The sequence below is a fragment of the Triticum aestivum genome, chromosome 1B (assembly GCF_018294505.1).
Source record: "Triticum aestivum cultivar Chinese Spring chromosome 1B, IWGSC CS RefSeq v2.1, whole genome shotgun sequence".
Classification (NCBI taxonomy): Eukaryota; Viridiplantae; Streptophyta; class Magnoliopsida; order Poales; family Poaceae; genus Triticum; species Triticum aestivum.
The window spans coordinates 659,954,395-659,965,570 of record NC_057795.1 but is presented as its reverse complement, the minus strand read 5'-3'; the positions used below and the strand labels follow the sequence as shown (position 1 = coordinate 659,965,570).

The following is an 11,176-nucleotide window of genomic DNA, read 5'->3' as shown; positions in this document are numbered from 1 at the left end:
TTCAGATAAGCACTGATGCAGCACCACACTTGACAGAGTAAAAAAGTTCAGATGATTTCTACTAATGCATTTCGGCTTCACAGCTTGATCACGCGATGGAAAACTGAGCAGGAAACAATCTAACGTTCAAGAGCTAGTTACTTGCTACAGGGTGACAACAAAGACCATGCCGTGCCATGACAAAGATCATGCATCAGCACAACATTCCACAGTAGCTGGAAGCTTGCAGCTTTCATAGTACTAGAAGTTCAGGCAAGCACTGGTGGAACACGGCACTTAACAGAATACCAAAGTTCATATAATTTCTACCAATGCATTTCACGGCCTGTAGGTAGGGGAACCACCGTATGCATCGGTGAGCAGCTTGCAGAATAACCACAGAGCGAGAACATCCCTAAGCATGGTCAGATAACCTGGGAGCAGCTTGCATAGCGATAACGGGCTAACAATGTAAGAACCTCTCAACGGTCCTCAGGGAAGAGCCATGCTGCCAGATACATCTCAGCGCAGCGCTTCCAGGAAATATTTGGAGCACCGGAACGGATGCTGCGGAATCTCATGGAATAGATGCCGAAAGAAGTGTTCTCCTCATCATAGGCATACTCTATGCGATTATCCTCATCATCGTCCAAGAAGAAGATGCGATTGCCCGGCAACCCGTACTGCGACACGGACATGGACCTCGAGCACCTTCGCCCCAGAAACAGCACTTGGTCATCCCCCACGGTCGACACCTTGACCCACCGTGAATGCTCAAAGTCAGCCTCGAAAACCTCAAACTCATTCTTTCCAGCCATAACTTTATCATCCCCTCCAGGTTCAGGAACCTGACACCAAATCGTCCTTCGTACCATCAGAAGCATCCCACACGATTCAACTAGGTAGAGCTTCTTGTAGGCCTTACTGTTGTCCTCGAACACACGTGAATACCATGGAGGAGAATCACCCTTGATGACTTGTCCAATCCGAGAAACCTGTGGATCGCCGGTGCTATGGTCCTGGCTGATGTTCACCATAAGGAGGTTCTCGTCCTTGGCAACGGTGTAGAGCTTTCCCTGGTAGAATGACATGTCTTGGAAATCCTTGCACTGATTGTAAGCGCGTACTGACCACGACAAGGCCCCTGGCTGGCACATTAGAATCTGGCTGGTGTGTCCAATGCCAACAAGTGCAGCAACAAGGTTTGACGAGCACATGATTAGCTTGGTAATGTGTAGCTTCTCTGAGTCATTGATATGCATCCATGTGATGTAGGGGCATTTTGCCGTTCCAACATCTGACCATTTGTATTTCGCAACCGCATTTGGAGGCCGTAGTCGGACACTCGAGAGAGCAGGGAGCGTCACAGTGGCTCCAGAGAAGGGGTTGACCAGGAAGCAACCGTCATCGCGGGAGAAGACGAGCCAGCTGCCACAGACATTCTCGTACACTGCGAAGCCACAGCCAGGGAAGCGGAAGGGCTTGTCGTCCATGAGGCTGTAGAAGGTGCCATCAGGAAGTGCCAGCAACGGCAGTGATGGCGGCTGGACCTGCCTCGCAGCGGCACGCCACTGCGGGCATACTGCGGCAAAGCAGGCGCGGTCGGCATACACGGGGAGCAGGCTGAGCACCAGGCTTGCTAGGTCCAGCGGGAGGGCTGACCACGGCGATGGTGGCAGCAATTGTGGTTTCTTCTCTTCTGCCATCAGTCCTGCAGAGAATCAACGTCGTCATCGAATGATACCGTGACTCGAACATCGCAAGCACCCAAACGCGTCAAGCAATGCGTCGAACACCTGGCGTGCATAGCCAGCGGGCATGGCGGGAGCAGGGGAGAGATGGCACGAGCGAGAAAAAGGGGACGGGGGAAGGTGAGGGGAGAAGGAAGAGGAGGGTACCAGAGAGACCTCGCCGGGGGCGGGGGTCGATTCGCCGTCCGCGCCGCGCCGCACCTGGTGCTGCTGATGCCGTGCGAGAGTGGAGTGTGGATCTTTTTTTTCTGAGGGGTGACAGTGGAGTGTGGAGTTTGGCTTCGTTTACGACGGGACCGAGCTACTGGGCTGGCCCACCAAGCATCACGCTCCTCCAATTCGGGTTTCTTGGGTAGCACCAGTTGGTTTAATAACGGTGACCTCTCTTTCTCAAAACCAAAGCCAACGTGTGCATAGAAAACTTTTCTAAACAAGTTTATATTTATTTAAATTTACGAAAATGTTTGAGTATTTATTATAAAACTTTTATAAAAATGCTCATGTGTTTTTTGAAGTGCTCAGAGTTTTTATGAAAAATGTTAATCTACTTCTAACAAGTGTTCATGTATTCAAAAAAAGTGTTCGTATATATATATATATATATATATATATATATATACGGCTGCGCTAAACTAAGCCTGAGCGCAGAATCCTAATTCTACGCTCCGGCCAGGAAACGGCGCGCATGTCTGACCAAGCAACCCAGTTCCTCTTCCACTTGGTCGTAATACCTTTGCTAATTCTAGTAAAAAACGTCCAGCCAGTTACGACCAATTGCCAGAGTGCTCCCTTCCTCGTTAACTGTCCCCTGGCCCACACATCTTTCCCGTGCATATCAAATGATTCACATGGTTTTGCATGGTAACCAGTAGTAAAACTACTTTCGCTCTCATGCACGGTAAAAGAAACTGGCACATATGGTAACGGACTAGATCTATTACGAGATGCCATACACCACTCCTTAATTCTCTGACATAAAATGATAGCTTTTATGCAACCAGTAACCCAATAAATTATGTTACTATATTTTACATGGTTGATTACCATGTGTGATTGGAGCAGACAAGTAATAAAGCAAAACTGTGGTGAGATGATGAACCATCACAAGCATACGGTAACCAAATTAATATTTTACTACATTTTCCATGGATGATTACTATATGTAATCAGGAGGACGCATATAATAAAAAAGTTGTGGCGGAGCGGTGAACCATTGCTGCAGCCAGTAACCGAATTAATTCAGTTACTATATCCAACATGGCTGATTACTAGTAGGTGGAAGAAAAATTGGAGGCCAAGGCACTAACCACGCGCATGTTTTCTGGTTGGTTGCACGCTGTTAGGCCGGAGCGTAGAATAAGCGTATTGCGCTCAGGCTCACTTTAGCACACCTATATATATATATATATATATATATATATATATATATATATATATATATATATATATATATATATATATAATGATCAATGTGTCTTTAGAAAATGTTCATCGCACACTTGAAATTTTTTCATCGTGTTTCTATGTTCAAGGTATTGTTAGAAAAAGTACAATGTGTATTTCAGAAAAAAGTTCAATGTATACATAAAAATGTTCATCGTGTCTATTAACATATTCAAATTGTATTAAGAACTGTTTGTTCTGAATTTGAAAATGTTCAATATGGATTTACAAAATCATTGTATAGTATAAACATGCTCATTGCGTATTAAAATGTATGTCCTGTGTTTAGAAAATGTTAATCATGTATTTGACCAATGCTCAACCTGTATTCAAAAAAAGTTCAATGTGTATCTGAAAAATGTTCAATGTGTGCTCGCAAAATGTTTGTCATCTCCGTCAATAGCACCATCACCACCATTCCCATCTCGTCCATTTTTTGTACAACCAAGTGTGAATTGAGCATCGTTATTACTTATCGGTGTTGACTGTTGTATTGGTAGTTGATGCTGAGTGATTTATTGGTGAAAGATCCATACTTACATATTGTCACCATTATTATTATTATCATAATGAACATGTTCACCATGATTCATTGTGAGTAGTTTCTTTGTGTTATTGAGGGTATGGGAGAAAGCTAGTTGTCAAATGTCATATATATATTTGTAGTACACATTGTTGCTTGATCATGTTTTAGTGTAGTTATCTAGTGGTATTATGCGAACATCGACTACATAGCACTTCACCTATATGTGCCTACCGAAGAGCATTGTATCATAATAAATTTAGAATAGGAGGCCGGAGTGACAGAAATGACAGTTCCCGAGTTTACAAGTTATGACATGAGGGATGAATATGGACCCTAGAGGGATATGGATATGGTTGGGTTATATGCCTTCATAAATCTTAGTAGTTGTGGATGCTTGCTAGGAGCACACTCATAAGTAAAATAAGTATGTGTAAGCCAATGGTTTTGCAACACATAGCATTACGTTCTATCCCTACAATATTGACCAAGCAACAATAATCAATGCATTTTTTTTAAAGGAATTGACAACTATGCAACTATCTAGGCATCCTAAAAAAATGCTTGATTTTCATAAGTTACACAACCGGCTTGTCCTTAGCATGACTGAAGATTGGGCCACTTGTTGCACTTTTTATTTACCTTTTGTTATCACACCATCGTCACAAACCACAAACTCATTACACCCCGTAGTATTTACAGTAAATCATTTCTATTTTTTCACTTAAAATTCCCTTTAGCCCTTCATGGGATTGATACATTTACTAATCAGAAAGATCTATAAATTGAACCCTACACTTGTGGGGCATCAACTACTAGAAAGGATCATTATCCTTGGCCCTTTATTGATTAGATGCTAGAAAGACTATCTAAGCTTGCACTTTTTTTTATCTTGATAGCTATTATGCTTTCTCTCAAATACCTATTTCTCATGAGGATCAAGTGAAAACAACATTCACTTGCCCTTTTGGAACCTACTCTTATAGACGTATGAATTTTCGTTTATGTAATGCACTTGCTACATTTCAAAGATGGATGATTGCAATGTTTTCAGAATTGTTGAGAAAAATGTTGAAGTCTTCATGAATGGTTTTTCCATCTATAGAACTTATTTCGAACTAGGAGAAGTGTCACTTAATGATAAACACAGGTGTTGTTTTCGGTAATAGAATTTCTAAAAGAGGCATTGAGGTCAATAGATCTAAGATAGAAGCTATAGAGAAATAGTTATATCCTAGGGATATAAGAGGTATAGGAGGTTTCCTTAGACATGTTGGTTTTTACAGGTTGGTCATAAGGAATTACTGTTGGACGACGGATTGTCTCGCTAGAAGGCTCCTCCATACCGCTATTTTCCCTCTCTGTAACCGGACTCCTGAATCTGTTGACCATATGCTAGATCAATGCTCATTCATGAGACATTTTTCGTTTCTATTTCTGCGAGGTTATAGGCTTAGGGCATCTCCAACGCTCACCCTCACACCACCTGCATTCGTCTGGACCGAGCGGTGTAGATGCCGCAATGAAAGTGCGTTATATCGACTAGAGGGGGGTGAATAGGCGATTTTTATGAATTCTTCACTGAGGAATTTGCTGGTGAGGAAATTCCTTAGCGAAGAACTACTTGCAGCGGAATAAGTACTCAAAAGTAAACATAACAGAACACAAGCATAGTCATCATGATGAAATGAAGACAAGCACAGAGTACAGAAAGCATAAACATAGGATGAAGACGGACAAACTGAAGAAATTGAAATGAGGAAATTGAGAAAGTCTTCAGTCAAAGTCTTCAAACAGATATGAACAAGCACACAACAACTGAAATGAGGAAATGAAAGAGTTGAGGAAATAGAACCAGTAAGCTTGGTGGAGATAATGATTTGGTAGACCAGTTCCAACTGTTGTCTCAGTTGTACGTCTAGTTGGAGCGGCTAGGTATTTAAACCTGAGGACACACAGTCTCGGACACCCAGTCCTGAACACGCAGTCCAGGACACTTAGTCCTCATCATATTCTCCTCGAGCTAAGGTCACAAAGACCTCGCCCAATCACTCGTGGTAAGTCTTCAGGTGACTTCCAAACTTTCACAGACTCGGTCACTCGGTGATCCACAATTCCTCTTGGATGCTCTAGACCATGACGCCTAACCGTCTGAAAGAAGCACAGTCTTCAAAGGTAACAAGCATCAGATCCACGCAGGATCAATCTCTTCAGTGATGCTCAATCACTTTGGGGTGGAAGGTGTTTGGGTTTGGGTTTTCCTCACTTGATGATTTTCGCTCAAAGTCCTCGGAGGATGGGATGCTCTCAAATGACAAGTGTCAGTTTCTCTCAGAGCAGCCAACCAGCTAGTGGTTGTAGGTGGCGGCTATTTATAGCCTAGGGAGCAACCCGACATGATAAGACATAAATGCCCTTCAATGATATGACCGTTAGGTGGGTAGATATTTTGGGACAGCTGGCGCATAGCACAACAATGGTCGGAAATTTGACTCTCAAATTCCTCAGGGCTATCATGTTCCTCACTATGTAGGCAATCCGCACTAGCGAATTCCTAACTCCTCAGTCAGAACAAATTCCTCAGTGACCAGAAGACCTTCGTCTCTGTCACTGAAGAAATTGACTGAACTGTATGAGATTTCCAATGGCTTCACTCGAAGGGATTGGTGGGTGTAGGATTTTGAGTTGAGAATCACATGGAATATTTTCCTTAGTATTTCCTCGACCCCCTTTAACAGTACGGTGTTTCCTATGACTCAAGAAAGAGAAAAAGAAACTATGAAAACAAAAGTCTTCACGCTTCATGTTCCTCGTGTAGGGTAACGCAGCAGAAAACAAAAAAAATTCCGACCTATGCACCAGCCCAGGACCACTATGGAGACTGCATAGATGGTTTGATCTTTTTCGTTACCGACTTGTAGCGCAGCGGGAAGTAGAGTCGATGACGAACGGCGGTGCAGATCCCCGCAGTTAGGATTTACAACCTCCCAACCGCGAGGATGTATACCCTCATCTGCTCCTCAGACAGCCCTCCGGGAGGCGGTCGAACAGCCCCCCGGACGGTGTCGCAGACAGCCCTCCAGGAGGACCTTCGAAACTCGAACGGTCACTCAAACAGCCCTTCGGGAGGACCTTCAAAACTCGGACGGTCACACGGACAGCCCTTCGGGAGGCACTCACGAACTAAGACCGAAACTACGATCTCTCTACAGAGTTGCACACATATGGTGTCATCTATCCGACAGGGCTTCGCCGTCTAGAACTAGTTCCTGCCGGAACCCAGACAACCTTTCGGCTCTACGAAACTATTTCGCTGGGAGGGGGAGAAGAAGCCAGATCATTGCATGGAACTTGTATGAGAGCAAAGGGATGTGAGTGGAGAGCACCCCTCCACCTCTATTTATAGGAAAAGCCCATGGGACAAATACCCAAAAAACCTATCACATGGATCCTTCATAAGGGTAAAATGGGAAGGCAAGTGGAGCTCCATGGAGCTCCACATGTGTGGCCGGCCACCCCTCATGGGGGCCCCCCAAAAGGGGTTCCTTAGTCCCCAAGTTCATCTAGAAGCCTTTTGGGAAAAGCCCCAAAAGGTGGCTTTCCATAAATATCCCAAAAAGCACTTTCACTATTCACGACGACATTTTTTAGCGTCCGTTCGAACTAAAAATATTTATGTGGGCTTAGAACATTTCCAATACCCACCATAATGATTCTCAACACGTTCTAGAACAATTCCATTTTAGTGATTTTCATCTGCGAAACGCATCTGAAGTGGCTCCGGCAGCTCCGGAACATTTCTGGTTTTTATCTCAGAAAATTCCAAAAAGCTTCCAGAATGATTCTGGCATCCTCCAAGAATTATCAGGCATGTGCCGAAACCAATTTGACTTAATGGTATATCCCGAAACAACTTTTCGGTATCATCGAAATTTATCCGGTGACCTCTCTATGCGGTACGATTCCGGTGTCCGAAACTTTCCCGGTGTCCGAAACTTTTTCGGTTATTTTCTCTCAGACTCCTTGTCTAGTATTCAACAGATAGATGACCCTTAAGCGTGTGACCCTATAGGTTCGGTGAAGTATAGACATGATCCGGAACCCCTTCTGATCAATGATCAACATCGGAGCCGTGGACACCCATATTGACCCCTATACCCACACGAATGAATATTCGAGTGAACCTCCAGTTGCCGTGTGCTATTCCTGTTGCTTCGCGATATGTTACAAAGACCCGAGGTGAGATTTACTTGCATCCCCGTGGATCAACAACTTGTCCACTATGCTAGTTACCTCATTACTGGTTTTGTTCTCTTTTCTCGTTTCCGTGTTCCGGCATCCCTGTGATCAAATCACACTGTGTCTGGCCAGACGATGATGGATACCGTAACACCGAGAGGGCCCAAGAATATCTCTCCATCGTCGGAGGAGCAAATCCCAATCTTGAGCTATCAATTTACTTGACACACTTTTCCATGAACCCGTAAGCCGCCTAATAGCCACCCATTTACGGATGACGTTTAACAAACCCCAAAGTTCATGAAGCAAGCATGAAGAAACTCGATACTCTCATGGTCTAAGGAATCATGCAAACGTTAACCATCTCTATGTTATTTACCATTAACTTGTGACGAATGAATCTCATAGCATAATATCAAACCGGGTCGATTCAACACAAATGTTCTCTTAACATTGTGCCCTCAAAGTTGCTGGCATAGACATGCCCATGATCAGGAAAACGGAACCATCAGGCAACACTTGAGCTAGTCTTAGAGGCCAAACTAGGAATACTTCTTACCGTTTATTATTCCACACGTGCATATGAGTTTTCCTCCGAGCCTCGTGTTATTGCAGACTCGAGAACCATAGCAGTTATAGCATGGAACAAAAACATAATTATGAACTCGGAGATAAATAATATCATTTATTATTGCCTCTAGGGCATATCTCCTGCAGACTCCCACTTGCACTAGAGTCAATAATCTAGTTAATGCTAATGCACTTTACACCTATGGCATACCGGTGTAAAAAATGCTTCGCATGTGGTATAGACTAATGTCCATCGGATCTGACAACTTCAGCTCTGTGTCTATCTCTGCATATCCTCGCGTTTTCACGCTTTCACAAAATTCATATTTTGTGTGGACTTGGCTTTGTATATATGTGAATCATTGGTCGAAACCTGATTCCTCAGACTGATTATGGAGCAACTATCTGCAATAGTGTCCCATTGACCAAAGCCTTCTTGGAACCATACTAAGTTCATGAATGAACTATATGATTCAAAATCTTTGTCTTTGCCGCTTCTAAAATGGCAACATACTTCGCCTCTGTTATAGAATTTGCCACAGTAACTTGTTTGGAACAATTTCCAACTAACTATGCCATCATATTGTGTGTTATACAAAACCCTTAACTTAAATCAAAAATCGCATGGAGAAAAGATGAAGACTGTATCGATGTAACATTTTACAACAAACTCTTCATGATCTCCGCTTGTGAGAAAACATATCATCAGTACTTACTCTAGTACTCAATGACATCTTTCACTGTTGTCCCACGATCAGTACTTTGATCACATTAGTATCCATACTCGCAACACCTTGGGAGTATCGGACATATCTGGTTGTTTTACATACCATGGAATACATGATTAATCCAAACACAAAAGCGTGTGTAATCTGCATCATGTATTTTGCTCATCAGTGTTTTGGGACACCGAGTCTTGCAAAAAAACTCTTCCATGTGACTCCGGCAAGAATCACTCCTTGGCGGTTTTAAATGCTAAAAGGTTTTAGCACCTTGTCAATATGTATTCATTGCTTAGCCCTATTAGGTAAATCTATCTCCATAGATCATTATGCCTAATATTGAGGCTATTTAGCCTAAGCACTTCATCAAAAAACTATTTTCAAATGAAGTCCTAATTTGTGTCAAGAAATTTATTTCCAATTAACAATGTGTCAAGCACACAAGGTTTTTAGAAATATTATTACGCTCCCACTTACTTTCTTGAATTACAAGCATCTTCGTTACCCATTGATGAAGTCAAACCCCTTTGACCATTTCATCAAAGCACAAAGGTTCCAACTCCATTTTGCTCTCTTCTGTCCATCGCTAGAACTCTGAAGTTTGCACCCTTACTAGCATCCTCTGGATAAACAAAATGCCTTGGACTGTAACACATGCAAGTCCTAGGTTTCATTTCCATCAGATGGAAATCCTATTGTCATCCATGGTTCATATCTCATGATTGAAATATGTATTAATTGCTAGTTCAACCCGAACCGATTTTAAGCATCGCTACGATGAAAACATCCTCACCGTAGTCAACTCTTGAACTTGTTATTTCAACAATTCCAGCTTTATGGATAAAACATTTTTATCCGTATAGGTTTTAAGTTCCATAAATATTCGTTAGACTCTAAGTCTTCCGATAGGTGTATCAAGGTTTTAATCTTGAATCACTTATATGGAAACTAACTCGGGTTGTATTGGCATTTAGCCAATTCCGGAGTCAGGGCCCATCAACGCTTCCTTGTGTATCGTAGGTATAATGTTTTCTAACAACAATATCTCATTTGTGCACCTGAGAGGTTTGCACGAGCCTTGCCTACATGGTTCAGCTGCAAGTTCGACCGAAGTTCATACATTTTATTGTAGAGACTTCCGTATCAGTCGTAGTAGGAAACTCTGGAATTACTTCCAAGGTCTCTTTCCTTTGATCTGATGATGAAGATACTGTTTATCTCGTTGAGTTGCACTATTCTCCCACTCACCTTTTTGAAAGAAGAATTTTCTTCAAAATCACACCGTTTCGCAGCAAAACTATTTGCCTCGGTATAGTGAGGGAGGAATACCCAACATTTTGGTATTACCTACAAAGTAGCACTTGTCTGATTTGGAATAGCTTTGTAACCTTTTACACAAGCCCCATATTCCAAATGTTATGAAAAGATATAACATGGTTGGGTGTACCATACCATGGCTTCATTTCAACAGACCCGATGTAGCTCTTTTCAGTGTAAAAGCCGCAGTCTCTAAAGCATCACTTAAAAAGGGATAATGGCAAATTTATTTATGTCATCTTTGACCTTACCATGTCATAAATGGTTAGATTACATATCCACGGACTTTTCACTTGCAGTGGTGTTCCGGGAGGTGCAAGTTATGAAACCCCTTTCACAACTCATCAGACATTCGCTAAACATGTAACTCAAATAGTCCTTTGTGCAATCAAATTGCAGAAACATAATTTTCTTGTTACAATAACTTCTACTTCATTTTTGAAAACATTTCGAATGATTTCAAAAGATCTAGACTTACGTCTCATCAAGTAAATATCCATATATCTACTTGAGTCATTTCTGAAGATAAATAAATCCACCACTAACAACACTTATCGGACTACACACATCAAATGTATGATCACTAATAAGTTTGTTGTTCGTTCCTTATGGCCTGTGAACGGTATTTTAGT

The 11,176-nt window shown here is 42.3% G+C and overlaps 1 protein-coding gene across 3 annotated transcripts; it reads right to left on the bottom strand.

Moving 5' to 3' along the window:
• Positions 1 to 2,029, bottom strand: LOC123099035 (putative F-box protein At5g60060). Of its 3 annotated transcripts, XR_006448075.1 has the most exons (3): positions 1,887 to 1,991; positions 404 to 1,690; positions 1 to 350 (listed from the first exon to the last, which is right to left on the bottom strand). XR_006448075.1 is itself a non-coding variant. In XM_044521149.1 (2 exons), the coding sequence occupies exon 2, from the start codon at positions 1,683 to 1,685 to the stop codon at positions 462 to 464; it is 1,224 nt and encodes a 407-aa protein (XP_044377084.1). In that variant the 5' UTR covers positions 1,686 to 1,690; positions 1,878 to 2,029; the 3' UTR covers positions 1 to 461. The 3 variants fall into 3 exon arrangements, 2 of the variants coding, with proteins under 2 accessions (XP_044377084.1, XP_044377095.1); XM_044521149.1 differs by having other exon boundaries at positions 1 to 1,690; positions 1,878 to 2,029; XM_044521160.1 differs by having other exon boundaries at positions 1 to 1,690.
• Between the last annotated feature and the right edge of the window lie 9,147 nt (positions 2,030 to 11,176).